The sequence below is a fragment of the Pseudonaja textilis genome, chromosome 14, assembly GCF_049901715.1.
Source record: "Pseudonaja textilis isolate UNSWEBS1 chromosome 14, rPseTex1.2, whole genome shotgun sequence".
In the NCBI taxonomy this organism is placed as follows: domain Eukaryota; kingdom Metazoa; phylum Chordata; class Lepidosauria; order Squamata; family Elapidae; genus Pseudonaja; species Pseudonaja textilis.
In genome coordinates, this window is record NC_142003.1 from 9,815,855 (window position 1) to 9,831,245 (window position 15,391).

The following is a 15,391-nucleotide window of genomic DNA, read 5'->3' on the forward strand; positions in this document are numbered from 1 at the left end:
GCACACAAATTCCTTGTGTGTCTCGTCACACTTGGCTAATTTTTTTTCTTTTCTTTTTATGATTTGGTATTCCCTTTTTATCGGGGTGGAGTCCGGGCAACTGAATGGAGCTGAGCGTTTACTGGCTGGATGCCCTTCCTGATGCCTATGAGGAGTTCACAGCAGACATTTTCTCTTTGTGCCCTGATAGAGAAATACCTGTTGCTGCCTAGGATTGAACTCGTATTTATGATGGTTGCAGTGCCCCGGAGTCATGGGATCCCCCTTTTGTGACCTTCTGACAAACAAAGGAAGCCAGATTCACTTAACAACCACGTTACTAATTTAAAAACTGCAGTGCTTCACAACAAATGTGATGAGAAACATTGTAAAATGGAGCAAAACTCACTTAACAAAACTCTCACCTAGCGGCATAAATGTTGGGCTCAGTTGTGGTTGTTAAATTGAGGACTGCCTGTATTCAATTCAATCAATTAATTAAAAACTAAATAAAATAATGACTGGATTTGTGTTACATGAAAAGGAAAATCAAATCACAATATAGTTCTGCATGAAGAATGACCCCCAATTAGCAACAGAACTGAAAGGGGGAAGGGTATTCGACTCTGTTGAATTTTTGGAGGAAAAAAAGTATATGGCAAATAAATCGTATGTCAAGCTTATTTATTTTATTTCTATTTCATGTTTCTAGATCGCCAGTCTCCCCCAAGGAGTTTTTCATGCAATACCTTGAGTCTTTGGCATCTTTCTTTGGAGAAGCATCTGGACACAGTTCTGAACATGTCTCTTCCATGGTTTCTTTCTGGAATTCTCCAGAAGGGCTTAGCTGCTCACTTAGCTCCGTCAATGCGGAGGGGATTCTTTCCATCAGGTTCCATTTCTTCTGTCATCCTGGAAGATTGACCTCTGGGTTTCAGACTCTGCCTTGTTGTTCTGACATTCAGCTGACTGGTTCTGTTGGGTTGCTGCAAGTTTTGGCTTCTTTTGTTTGGTTCAATGGCCGGCGACTGAGACATCTGTTTTCGAAAGTTTCGGAGCTGTTGCAGTAGAGAACATTTCCCAGTGCAATTTTTGCTAGGAGAGAGAAGGAGAGAGAGAGAGAGTGTTGAGTGAGTGAGTGAGCGAGTGAAAGAGAGAGAGACAGAGAGACACACACAGACAGAGATAGAAAGAGACACAGAGAGACAGACAGAAAGAAACAGTGTGAGAGTGAGAGTGAAAAAGAGAGTGAGTGAGTGTGTGTGTGTGTGTGTGAGAGAGAGAGAGAGAGAGAGAAAGAGGAAGAGAAAGAGAGAGAGAATGTTTTAGTTCATGTAGCCTGTTGGATTGACGCGTTCAACAATATCCCTCCCACTGATGTGGTTTAGTTTGCACATCACACAAAACTATAGCCTGTAACTTAGGATTGCTCTTTACAAGGGCAAGTAAAAGTTTTGATTAAACCAACTGCAAATTTTTTGGCTGGGCTCACCTACTGCACTCAGTTTGCAAAGCTCATCGCAGTTTGTTAAACAAGTCTTTTGGGCCTAACTCACAAAACATACTAAGCCGTCAATCAAGGTTACATTTAATAGCAAATTGGCAATCAGGAAAAATGTAGCAACAGTTGCGGAGTGTGTGTGTGTGTGTGTGTGTGTGTGTGTGTGTGTGTGTGTAAAGGCAAAGGATAGGTAGTCCTTGATTTACAACCACAGTTGAACCAAAGCTTCTGCTGTTAAGCAAGACAGTTTCGTTAAGGGAGTTGTGCCCCATTTTACAAGTTTTTTTTGTCCCGGTTGTTAAATGAATCACTGCAGTTATTAAGTGTATAATGGGGTCATTAAGCAAGTCCAGCTCCCCCACATTGACTTTCCTTGTGAGGAGCCAGCTGGGAAAGTTACGAAGCCAAGGAGGCTCAGTGGTTAGAATGCAGCATTGCAGGCTACGCTCTGCCCTTTGTCAGCAGTTCGATCCTGAGCGGCTCAAGGTTGACTCCACCTTCCATCCTTCTGAGGTGGGTAAAATGAGGACCCAGATTGTTGGGGGTAAGAGGCTGTCTCTGTAAATGGCTTAGAGAGGGCTGTGAAGCACTGTGAAGCGGTATATAAGTCTTCAAATGGTGATCACATGACCCCCAAGTCAGTGTAATGTCTAAAAATACATATTGGTTGCCGAACAGCCGAATTTTGTTCATGCGACCATAGGGATGCTGCAACGGGTTGTAAGTATGAAAACCAGCCATAGGTAACTTTTTTTTAGTTCTGTAGTAACTCTGAGTCACTAAACAAATGATTGTAAGTCGAGGACTATCTGTATTTGTTGAGTACTGAACCGACTAGTTGCCCGTACGATTGCAGAATGGGATGTGTCGCTGTGGCAACAGCTCATTTATGTCACAAACACAAGGACCACTGCTCACCTATACCGTGATGCTGAAGAAAACTCATCCAGCCTCCCTTCTTCTTCGTTTTGGGTTGTCCCGTTCATATCTTCCTCCTCCTCATCATCATCAGAGGAGCTGTCGCTCAAGCTAGGAGGGAAAAAAAAAACGAGAGGGAAATCTCACTGCTCTGTATCAACTACCGATGGCCACCCAGCAGAAGAACGGCTGCAGACGTGGTAAGAGTAATCCTCGAGGAAGCTATGTTGGGCATCAAGGGAGCTTCTGCTCTCAAGTACAGAGTAAATAATCAATTTCTCAAGAGGTTTCATCAGAACAGAGCTCAGTAAAAAGCAGCTATTTTCAGAATTCAAAGGCAGCTGCATTTTAGTCTTATCTCAAAGAATCTACCTTATAGTTCGGATTTATTTTTATTTTTTAACTGTTTCGCGTTAGCTGACAAGGAGCCTCTGGAAGACGGTCATAGTAGACAAACTTGCCTTCACGTTGCGTTTTTAAGTTTCCCGAAAAGAAAAGAGGAAATTGTAGCCCATGTTAGCAATAGCAATAGCACTTAGACTTATATACCACTTTAGGTGTTTCACAGCCCTCTCTAAGCGGTTTACAGAGTCAACCTCTTGCCCCCCCAACAATCTGGCTCCTCATTTTACCCTCCTTGGAAGTAGGGAAGGCTGAGTCAACCTTGAGCCTGGTGGAATTTGAATTGCCAAAATTGCAGGCAGCTGGCTGCAGCAGAAATAGTTTGCAGTACTGCGCTCTAAACGCTGTACCACAGAGGCTCCTAATATTGATCCATTAAAAACCAAAAAAAATCAAAATTCACTGTTGGGAAGGCATCTTTATTAGAATCAACGAAAGTGACTCGAAAATGTGCCAACTTTCAGGTTCTCCACCAATTTTTATTAGATTGGATATTAGAAAAAGCAGGGTCTGGGAAGAAGAAAGCTAATCCCCAAATTAGGCCGGATGTTATAGACAAATCTTCTGGTGCTCACTTAAGTTGGCGTCTGAAGACATGTTTCAGTAACAAGCACAATCAGTTCGTGTTTTGCCCAACATTTAGGGACCACAAAAAGCTGAATTTGATATCCCATATCTATATAATTTGGTTTCATTCTCTCCACTTGTACCTTGATTCTGGGAGATTATGCAACCTAGCATGGAGGCATCCTGTTTTACTGGAATTCAATTTGATCTAGTGGTGAAGGCACCAGTCTAGAAACCAGGAGATGGGGAGTTCTAGTCCTCCTTTTAGGCATGAAAGCCAGCTGGGTGACTTTGGGCCAATCACTAGGAGAGTGGGAGTTGTAGTCCTGCCTTAGGCATGAAAGCCAGCTGGGTGACTTTGGGCCAATCACTAGGAGACTGGGAGTTGCAGTCCTGCCTTAGGCATGAAAGCCAGCTGGGTGACTTTGGGCCAATCACTAGGAGACTGTGAATTCTAGTTCCACCTTAAGTATGAAAGATGGCTGAGTGACTTTGGGCCAATCAACAGGAGACTGGGAGTTCTAGTCCTCCTTTTAGGCATGAAAGCCAGCTGGGTGACTTTGGGCCAATCACTAGGAGGGTGGGAGTTCTAGTTTCTCCTTAGGCATGAAAGCCAGCTGGGTGACCTTGGGCCAATCACTCTCAGCCCAACCCGTCTCACGGGATGGTCGTTGGGGGTAAAATAGGAGAGGGAAAGTATTGGATATCTTTGCTGCCTTATTTGTAAAAAATATAAAGGTAGATACAAATAAATAAACAAAATATGTACCTCATATTTTTAAATAATAAGTCATTGTGGTATTCTGAGTCTATCGATCTTCTGTCTTCTACTTTCAGGCTATAGTTTAGCCCTAGGATTAATGAAAACCATCTAACATACACCTGGCAGGAGTTAAACTAGATCATTTCAGAGATCATCTCCAACTCTTTGAATCAATTATTTAACAATATGAACACAGCAGTGGCAGGCACACCTTAATGCTTAATTTTCATATCTTTGCTATGGGCTCATTCTCCTTGGCCCTCTTTTTTGCATCTGGTTCTCCCTTCTAAACCTTAGCGGTATCTGCTATATCAACGCATAACTTCCTATTTTTTTCTTTTTAATCGAGTCTCCATTTAAAAGCAAAGAGATCAAACTTAGGATTTTGTCCCAGCCAGCTTCATCCTGAGGCAGAGGATCTCGCCCTATGTCAGATGCATCTCCTTCAACTCTGATCTTAGATGAAACGAAAACATCTTCAAGTCCCACAATTGCAGCAAAACCACACACTGCTAATACCTTTGTGTTTCATCGGCCGAAGACTCCCCCTTTTGAGATATGGTGGCCCTTAAATCAATATACACTGTTGGAGGCTCTGGAACGCATAAAGCTTCTGGAATCCAACTCAGATCCTTTTTTATTGGTGCTGGAACAGAAACGTCTCTGAAAGCAGAAATGACATTCACTTTTTGCAATACTTTTACAATGATTATGTCAGTATTGGTTTCGCCTCTTCCTATACAACTTGTAAGGAACTGACCCAAGTATAATCTGGGCTGAAATCTTGATTGAGCTGCTCATTTCCAACCCTTTGCAGTGACACTGCCAAAGCATCACTTAAAGTAGGCCTCATAACCTGGAAAAAAAACATACCCTCACTTCTCACAGTACGGGTAATCCTCGACTTAGGACCACAATCGAGCCCAAAATTTCTCATTGCTAAGTGAGACATTTGTTTTGCCTCATTTTACAATCTTTCTTGCCAGAGTTGTTAAGTGAAATTGGTTTCCCCACTGTTTGTCGGACAGTCGTAAAACGGGGATCACATGACCCTGTGTCACTGCAATTGTCATAAATATGAGCCAGTTGCCAAGCATCTAAATGTTGATCACATGACCCCGGGAAGGCTACCATGGTCATAAAGTGTGAAAAACGGTCGTAAGTCATTTTTTTTTTCAGTGCTGTAGTCACTTTGAACAGTCATTAAAGGAACTGTTTTAAGTCGAGGACTCCCTATAATGCATAACACTTTTTCAGTAGCAAGAAACTTTGGGCAGAGGTAAAGATGCTTCCAGCCGAGGCTGTTAGCCATAAACGTTGGCAAGATTTATTAGCCCGACATGCCTTGCCCAAATAAGATCTGAGCCAAAAATGTAAATTAATCTCTCTTTTATTTATGCATAAGCAAGGAGAAGGCATCTCACTCAAACAGAGAGCAATTTATAGAAAGAATCACTTTATATACAGTTCAAACCTATTCTGGCTGGAATGAGTTCTTTCCTTGGTAGCCTCATTTGACTCCTCTGCGGTGTAGCCCATCTCTCATGTAACGTTCCATAGCATCCCATAATATTCTCAGCATGATCTTGTGAAGGCTCGTCCTCCTGTTTAGGAGGCGTGCTTTCCACTCTACAATGAGTTTCTAAATTTCAAATCTATGTATAGGCCTTGTCTTTGGCAGAATCGAACCCGTTCTTATCAGACTCGGCGTTCCTCGCAAAGACCTTACTTTGCTACTTCAAAGAAGTAGAAACATTCGATTGGGGTGTCAAGCTCAACTTCACTGAGGGCCCCATCAGGGTTGTGTTTGACCTTGGGGGGGCCGGAGCGGGTGTGGCCAAGTTGACGTCACTCATGTCGGGGGCATGATGGTGGTTCAAGCACCCTGCCAGCAAAAACGGGCTCCCAAGCTCCGTTTTCGGCTGCGACATCTTCCTGCAACCCTCTGCCGTGGCCCTCCCGAGCTCCGTTTTTGCTGGCAGGGGCACCGCGGGGCTGGTCCTTCACTGTTTCCAGAGCAGCCCCGTTGGCCAGATCTAAGCACCCCACAGTCTGGATCCGGACCGCAGGCCTTGAGTTTGACAGCTGTGATGACCCAAAGGGGCATGGCACAAAAACAACGAAGTCACAAAAGTAGGTAAAGTCCCTTTCATTCCTCTAACTTGGCCCCCAGTGTCCAGTTATCATCAGCTGGAGAAAAAAAAACAATTCCCAAGAACAGTTTTTAGAGGGAAAAAAATTCAGTCCGAACCCAAAGTGCATATAGATTATAAATAAAAACCAACGCAAACCATGCTGCAGCAATTAACGAACAAGGCAGGATAAGGAATTGCAGACTTCAAAAGATAATGAAACACAAAGTTGGGAGGATGCCAGAACTCAGATAAGACTTGATAAACAAAGATAATTCACACTTTGCTTCCAGCAAGGTGCTGTGCGCAAACACCCTCTTTATCCTGTTTTCCCAGCTGCAGCTAATGAAGGGAATCAGGGCCTTTTTCTCCCCCATAACCCATGTTGCTCCCTTATCCGTTCCTCCCTGCATGCCCTAGGATAAAGAGGAGTGGGAGGGCCTGGTTCCTCCTCTGAATGCCCAGCCGGACTGTGCCCTTCCCCAGTTTCCTCCACAGCCACCGGAGCCACACTCCCACTCCCTGTCAGCTGTTCGACCTCCCCCTTGGAATCAGATTCCAACAGGGGCATGACAACACCCCTCCATTAGACAAAGAAAATCCTAATGTCAGCTCTGGAAGCTATATTAGAATCTCCCGTTTCCTCACTGCCACATTCTTGAGCCTGGGAAAATGGGAGGGGGGAATTTCTTGGAGTGCATGTGGTTAGACATAATAGCATTCTTCTTCTAAGTCAAGGTCATGTTGTTCCTGCACCTGGGTGAGGGGAAGTCTCAAGTTGGGATGGATGGTGATTGGGGCAGGTGATGCAATGATGGGTGCAGGGGGCGGATGTGTAGCTTTTACTTATTGCAAGGAAACCCGGAACTTTCAGATTCGGGATTTCCCAGATGTGCCAGGTTACTATCCAAATAAAGCAGAACTTTTGAGAAGATGTCTGTCTCGGAGTTATTGGTTGGAGTGGAGGTTTTCTGGAACGCTGACACCTACTTACTGAAAACATTACTCACAGAGGGTCCCCTCTCCTGCTCCATCAAAGCAACAGAAGTGACCTACCTCACATCTCCCTGGCATTTGTCAAGGGAGGGAGATTTTGAGGGGTGCCTCTGCCAGTGGGAGGAAAACGCCTTGGACTGCTTACGAGACAATTCTTCCAGTTTGGCCATCAGCTTTGACTGGGTCACAGCCCTGAAACGTTCTGGAAGTGGGAAAGAAGAACTACTTAATCTTGCTGGGAAAAGAAATGTCAATATCTTTTAGTCTAGCCCATCAGGAAAGCGGTATGGATTATTCATTCATTTACAGAACATTTTTATATCTTTATTTACAGGAAGGTGTTATGACAACCCTATCTCATTCAAATGAAAAAAAAAGAAAGTTATTTTGAAAGAGAATCACACTTCCTATAAGAGCTGAGAACTGGGGAAGAAAAATTATGCAAGTGTTAATAGCTTTCAGCCAACTATTGTTTTGTTGTAGAGCCATAGGTCTAAATTATATTGCAGCAGTCAGGTTCCCAAAATCTTTATATACATTTGAAAAATACATAATGCTCGGAATTGCCTCTGATAAAACAGTTGCATCAACAATGACTTCAGTTCCCATAATCCCTCTTCAGTAAAGTCGGGTTAGCTAAGATTATGGGAGCTGAAGTTGAATTTCATCTTCAGGGCATCAGATTGGGGAAGATAAAATAATCAAGAAGAATTGGTGTACATTACAGTAGGACTAACTATCCAAGCATTACCTGAACATCTGAACATTGTGCCCCTAATGGATATTCAGCCGCATTTCTGCAGATTTGGGAACTCACCATGATGCAAAGGAGGAGATTCAGCTTCGCCTGGCCAGCTTGTAGCTTTGCTTTGCTTCTCTAGTTTCTGGAGAACTTTGTCTAGATCCCATTTCTCAATATCCTGGAAGGGGAATCATTTGTAGATGAATAAAAACTATGGTTGCCAGCACCTTGGATTCAATCGCCAAAAAGTTTCTTTGGAGTACAAATTTGGAATCTTTTGTGACTTTAAACCAAATGTCTTTTCCCAGGAAAATGCCCGTATGTTTTCCAAACTACCTTTTGGAAGTTAAATGCAAAGTACTGCATAGCCATGCTCAGGACCAATTAAAACTTAACTTTACAAAATTGTACTGTAGATTTGTGGCAAAGAGCTTTTGTGATGCAGGAAGTATACTGTTTCAACATGAGACATATAATCAATGACAAAAAAAGATTTAACTGCACAATCTGTAAGTCATGTCTATCTGTAAACCATTATAACTCTTTTTCGTTTTTATTAAGCTTTATAACAGCTTCCCTTTGGGCCATTGCAACTTGTCCTTGTATCTTAATCCATCCCATTTTATTTTCAGTAAGTGCGACATTAAAAATTTAGCTGTTTTTTGCCATCTATATGACACTTTTTATACCATGTTCAAAAATCGTCCACTTTGATTGCAGCGTAAAATGTCTATGGATCCATCCAAGCTATCAGGCTATTCAATAAGGTTGTATCTGTATTTCCAAACATTTGCTCCCAAACTATATATTGAAAAAGACAATATAAGTGCCAAGTTTCAAAACATTAACAGTTAGAAATGTATGTGGCTGTTTCTTTCATATCACAGCCCCGAGCTTTGTATCATAAACTGACAGCTTCAGGACCACAATAGCAATTGTGCATCATTCTGAAGACATAAACTGCCAATTACCGCTGAATAGCATCACAGTTGCAACAAATATGTAAATATAAGCCTTTCATTCTGATTCAGACACTGTTGGTGATCAAAGCTAATGTTGTTTCCCTTGTAAACTCCCATCTATTTGTTGCCTCTTAAAAGCAGAAACAAAAAAAGGGGCCATTACGCGGTTCTTGGCTGCTGAACCTCCAAGAAATGGAAGACCAACCAACCCCCCTCAACCCCCACCCCAAATGAGCTCTGCTCTAAAACAGAAAAAAAAATTGCTTTTTCAGATACTCCAGCTTAATTTGCCACATCAGGCTGGAGCTAACTCTGACTTGGCAAGGGCCCCAGAGGTTCGCTGATTGCGGAGTGGGGAAGAGTTGAAGATGGCAAATCCATAGAAATTACATTTAAAGCGTTTTTTCCACAGAAGCATGACGAATGATGCCTAAATCCACTTCGGCTACAGGATAATGGGCACTGCAACCCTTCAATAAATTTATTATGCCCAAGAAATGTTCAGTAAATGGGCTAAATTCATGAGCTCTGAAACAGGACTGTTTACAGTTCAAAAGTAGACCTAGCTTTGCTAGAGTTTGGTCAAAGGAAAGTTCCAGCTTTGGGGCATGTTTGGAGCTTTTGAGAACTTGCCGCAGTCACTCACACTTCTCATGCATAAATAAATACGTTGCATTGCTCTGCTAAGGACACAGGTACATTCATGCCTGGTGATTAATCGGCACCTCAGCCATTGTGCCATCACCATCTCGACTTCAACTGCCAAAGGCGTATAAAACTAAACCAGGAATCGACAATTATGGCCCCTTTATGACTTGTGGGCTTCAACTTTGACTGAGCACGGCTGGTTCAGGAATTCTGGGAGTTGAAGTCCACAGGTCGTAAAGGAGACATAGTTGCCCGTCCCTAGACTAGACCGTCTAGCTTGGTCTTGTTCCTGGTTAGTGAGCCAGGGTGCCGTAGTGGTTAAAATGCAGTATTGTAGACTAACTCTGGTGACTGCCAGGAGTTCAGTCCTGACCGGCTCAAGGTTGACTCAGCCTTCCATCCTTCCGAGGTGGGTAAAATGAGGACCCAGATGGTTGGGGGCCAATAGGCTGACTCTGCAAACTGCTTAGCAAGGATTGTAAAGCACTACAAAGTGGTATATAAGTAAGTGCTGTTGCTAGTGGCATTCCTTCGTATTTCTACAAAGAACTTTTCTAATCCTCTCTAGAGATGCTGAGAATTTAACTGATACGTTAGTACATAACCGCAGAAGACAGTTGTAACTTTGAGGACGAGTCCTAAATCTCTTTTTTTCAGCACCATAATACGAAACTGTTGTTAAATGAATAGTCATAAGTCAAGGACCAAATGTGCAGAGGTAGAAAAGATCCTATTCCGATCCATACCTTGAAGCGAAATAGTGTCAGTTCTGGAGGATGTTCAGCTGACACAACTGCCTTCTCCTTTTTGACCTCTGCCATTCTTCCTTCGTTGTTCTTATTTTGGGGTTCTGGATAGCCTAGGCCAGAAAGAGGTCTCAACGGTGCTTTGGAAAGGATCTTGGTTTCGATGAGTTTCCTCCGCTCTTCCTCACTATCGTCCGACCTCAAGAAAGGCGGTATTTCCACGGGTGGTATCACATCAGGGGGTGAACCTGGAGTGTCCTTCTCTTTCCCATGATCCCACACTTTTCCGGCAATGACCCTTGAAATGCCCTCATCCAACTGTTTCTCACTGATGGAGAATTCCAAAGAACTAATGGCACCTTGGTTTGGGTCTTCTTCATTTTGAGATCGGAGTTCAAGAAAGAGGTCGCCGCTAGATTCGGATGGAAGGACTCCCTCATTCTGAAAAGCTGAACTTCTCAGATCTTCATTCCAGACCTCCCGGGGAGGCCTCATGAAGGAGAAGGTTTCCTGAAAGTTCAGGAGAAACGCCGGTTACCTTGCCATAAACAGTATGGGTACTCCTCGATTTATGAGATTCAGTAGGAATTAAGATTAAGAATTTCCTTTGCTGAAGCAAGGCGAGGAAGTGAATCACTCCTGATTGCACAACCTTGGTTGTTAAGTGAATCGCTGAAGTGTTGAAGTGAATTGTGCAGTTGTGAAGCCGGTCTATTTTCCTCCCAGTGACTTTGCTTGTCAGAAGTCAGCTGGGAGAGTCACAAATGGCGTGTCAACCTGCAAAACAACTTCAACTGAAGCCATGCTTACTTCAAGGTCATGTCAATGCACACCTGTTGAAGCCTATGACTGGACTGATTGGCCAATGTGACCAGTGGTGGTTGTGAGATTCAAATATTTTACTATCAGGTCTGTGGGCGTGGCTTGGCAGGAGAGGCATGGCTTGGTGGGCGTGGCAGGGGAAGGTCACTGCAAAATCCGCTCCCCACCCCACTAACCTGCTTTGCAGCTCCGTTCTCCTGTGCAGGGCGACCCAAGAAGACCCAGCCGATTTTATTCTATTCTATTCTATTCTATTCTATTCTATTCTATTATTCTATTCCATTCCATTCCATTCTAATATCTATTCTATTCCATTCCATTCCATTCATTATAATATCTATTCTATTCTATTCTATTCTATTCTATTCTATTCTATTCTATTCTATTCTATTCTATTCTATTCTATTCTATTCCATTCTATTCCATTCCATTCCATTCCATTCCATTCCATTCCACTCCACACCACTCCACTCTTCTTCTATTCTAAATTGCTTTTTTCCCGATACTGTTAATTAATTTCAAATGGTTGTAAATTAAGGACTACCTGGGATGCATCTTTGAAAAATGTTAATTTTTAATTTTTAAATTTTTAATTGAGGCAAAAACTTTGTGCCTGGTGGTTGTATGTGCCTATATGCCACACGCAGAGACAATGCTTATACAATAACTTAACTCGGCAGTTTAAAGATCCACTAGTTGCATTTGCACAACATGTAATGCTTGGGTGGCGTTACCCTTGGTTACTTTTGTTGTCGTGATCGGCGCGTTGTGCAAAAACCAGCCCATTTGTTGGCTTGTGCCTCAGTGTTCTGTGCTTATCTAGAAAATGACCAAACACGTTAAGTCGAGCAAGTTTTGAAACTGCAGCCAAGGAATTTTGTACAAAACTTCAGCCAGGGGTAGCTCTTTAAGTAAACTATTAATAATCTCTCTTATTTAAGGCTTCGTCAACTTCCTAGTTGGCCCAACTAAGCCTTATTCATTCTAGGTTAAATACAATGAGACAGAATGATTAGATCATTCGAATCCATCATAATATTTTAACGACTCCATAATCCCTAGCGGGGGTGGAATCTGGGCAACGGAATGGAGCTGAGTGTTTACTGGCCAGATGCCCTTCCTGTCACCAGTACGGAGTTTTGTTCAGCAGATACATTCTCATCGTGCCCAGGGAGAGAAATATCTGCCTCTACCTAGGATCGAACTCACCGCCTCCTGACTTTGAGGCGAGAGCCTCTAGGCCACTGTGCCACTCAGATCATTAGAATCAATTACTTGCAAGTATGATTCTTCCAGTGGAAGATCTTCTAATTCTTCCGTCAGGTCAGGGATCAAGTTGGACTGATCTCGTTGGAAGAGAAAAAGGTCCCCATCTTCATCGCTATCAGTCTGTCATGTAAGAAGCAGAAACTGGATGAAATTTGTAAAGAAGGCACAGCAACAGAAAACGACACTGACACCTGCCTACTGTTTCTTTCGGGGAGATCATAAATCTCAGCATCACATTGTAAACATACGCTCATTTACTGGGAAGAAGTAATAGAACACAACCATCAAATCATAGGGTTGGAAGGGACTTTAGAGGCCTTCTAGTCCAACCATCTACTCAGTAGGAGACCGTATAGCGGGGTTGGACAACCTTGGCAATTTTTAAGACCTGTGGATTTCAACTCCCAGAATTCCCCAGCCAACCAAGGGAAATTGAAGACTTTGAAATCCACAAGTCTTAAAAGTTGCCAAGGTAGAACACCGTTGCCCTATACCAGTGGTGGGATTCCAAAAAATTTACTACTGTGGGCGTGGCTTGGTGGGCGTGGCAGAGGAAGGATACTGTAAAATCTCCATTCCCACCCCACTCCAGGGAAAGGTTACCACTGGTTCTCCTAACTACTCAAAATTTCCACTACCGGTTCTCTAGAATTGGTCAGAACCTGCTGAATACCACCGCTGCCCTATACCCTTCCAAAGTCTCTTCTTGAAAACTTCCAGTGATGGAGCATTTCCCACAATTTCCAGAGTTAAACCAGAATCTCAGCATCTATAGCATTTCTCTAGAAAAGGACCTTTAAAAATAAAATAGGACAGTACGAATCACAGCAAACAACACAGTGCTGTTTAACATCATTTTTTAATTTTATTTTTTTAAAAAAATCTGTTTATGGATGTATGCCCCTGGGAGAAAAGATTAAACTTTTATAATTCAGGGCCTCAACTTGAGTTTCTATGACTATGAATGCCTGCCTTGCAGAGAAAGGCAACTGCTTCGTCTATGAATGAATGAATGAATGAATGAATGAATGAATGAATGAATCTGGAAGGGACCTTGGAGGTCTTCTAGTCCAGCCCCCTGCTCAAGCAGAAGAACCTATACCATTTCAGATAATTGACTATCCAGAGTCTTCTTAAAAACATCAAATCCCCCTTACTTTTGTCTTGGAACAGGTAACACAATCTTGAGAAATGCCTTGCTACTCATTCTGCAAATCTCCATGGATGAATCAATTCCTCTGACTTGATCAGAGCCACTTAAGTGAGAAGCAGGAGATGCAGAAATTTGATAAATGCATGAATAAAAAGAATAACTGAAGTTATCAAAAAAGAAGCAGTAACTGTGATTACCAGAGATACATCCGAGTCCATCGAAGGAATCTGATCTCTTACTGCAGACAGAAGGGATCCCCACCGGAAAGGAGTGCCGTGAAAATCAGGGGGACCCCCCGTTTCCTGGTTTCCATCCCCCGATGCCATCTGAAGGGGACCCGGGCTACTCGTTGAGAAAGGAGTCAGTGCATGGCACTAACGGCACAAAGCAAAAATTGCAAAAAATAAAAATAAAAAATCAACGTGCATCCAAATGGAGAATTGCTAAGTTTGATACGGGGGATTCTATAGGGTTGGTTCTCTGGGGGTCTCCCTGGGGGGGGGGTCTTTTGGCCTTAACCCCCAAGGACCACAAGAGGACCAGACAGGCAATTTGTTTCAGTTCCATCAATTAAATATTTTTTTCAGTCACGTGAATTAAGTATTTCTTTCAGTTACATGAATTAAATATTTCTTCCAATTACATCATTTAAATATTTCTTTCAGTCACGTGAATTAAATATTTCTTTCAGTTATATGAATTAAATATTTCTTTCAGTTCCATCAATTAAATATTTCTTCCAATTACATCATTTAAATATTTCTTTCAGTTACATGAAATATTTCTTTCAGTTATGTGAATTAAATATTTCTTTCAATTACATTATTTAAATATTTCTTTCAGTTACATGAATTAAATATTTCTTTTAGTTACGTGAATTAAATATTTCTTTCAGTTACATGAATTAAATATTTCTTTCAGTTACATGAATTAAATATTTCTTTTAGTTACATGAGTTAAATATTTCTTTTAGTTATGTGAATTAAATATTTCTTTTAGTTATGTGAATTAAATATTTCTTCCAATTACATCATTTAAATAGTTCTTCCAATTACATCATTTAAATAGTTCTTTCACTTCCATCAATTGAAAGGGGGAAGAAAACAGCTTGGAGTCAAAGAACCAAGAATGAGATACAGGGAGGAAGGAAAGGGAGTCTGGTTACTATGGCAACTGTCGATCAATTAGCCCCGCCTCCTGGTAACGGGGCCAGCTTTCGGCGCGTCCGTAGTAACCAGAGGCGACGGCCTCTGTCCGGTTGAATACTGCCTCGCTGTTAAGGCCACCCGCGTAGCCCAGCCGCTCTCACGACTCCTTCCCCGCCGCAAGGGAGGAACCGCACAACGTCCGCGAACCGCAATCGCTGTTAACTCCAAACCGCATTTCAAACGGCGTGCATTTCCCGTCTTTGGCTCCACCCACCGCGAGGTCCTGGCAGGACAGCAACGTCCATTTAGCGTGGTCACCCTTTCCTGCTTGGAAACGACCAGCCAATAAAAAAATTAAATGGTTGACAGGAGTCGGGTCCAGGCGAGGAAGGACACACCGCTGTTCTTTCTTTCTTCTCTTCCTCCTTTCTTTAAACGGTCGTTTCTCCCGTCATCTTTCCGGACCTGGCGACACTTAGACAAGAGGTTGTTTTCTCTCCCCACCCGCTCTGCTTTTTTTTTTTTTTTTTTGCCGAGGGCGTTCATTGGCTGACTGGCTCGGGAGGCGGGGGGTAGCGCGAGCCCAGCTTCCCATTGATTGGTTGGGCTCCGGCGATGGATGATGGACGTAACCGAGAAGCAG

General features: G+C 42.7%; 1 protein-coding gene across 4 annotated transcripts; it reads right to left on the minus strand.

Annotated features, from left to right (window-relative positions):
• Positions 1–646: 646 nt before the first annotated feature.
• On the minus strand, positions 647–15,259 carry DNAAF8 (dynein axonemal assembly factor 8). Of its 4 annotated transcripts, none has more exons than XM_087912460.1 (9): positions 15,023–15,259; positions 13,798–13,974; positions 12,454–12,567; positions 10,357–10,866; positions 8,076–8,178; positions 7,319–7,460; positions 4,650–4,793; positions 2,399–2,509; positions 647–1,074 (listed from the first exon to the last, which is right to left on the minus strand). In XM_087912460.1, the coding sequence occupies exons 2-9, from the start codon at positions 13,924–13,926 to the stop codon at positions 831–833; spliced, it is 1,497 nt and encodes a 498-aa protein (XP_087768586.1). In that variant the 5' UTR covers positions 13,927–13,974; positions 15,023–15,259; the 3' UTR covers positions 647–830. The 4 variants fall into 4 exon arrangements, with proteins under 4 accessions (XP_087768586.1, XP_087768584.1, XP_087768587.1 ...); XM_087912458.1 differs by having other exon boundaries at positions 14,766–15,259; XM_087912461.1 differs by lacking the exon at positions 15,023–15,259 and adding an exon at positions 14,766–14,981 and having other exon boundaries at positions 647–1,037.
• Positions 15,260–15,391: the final 132 nt, after the last annotated feature.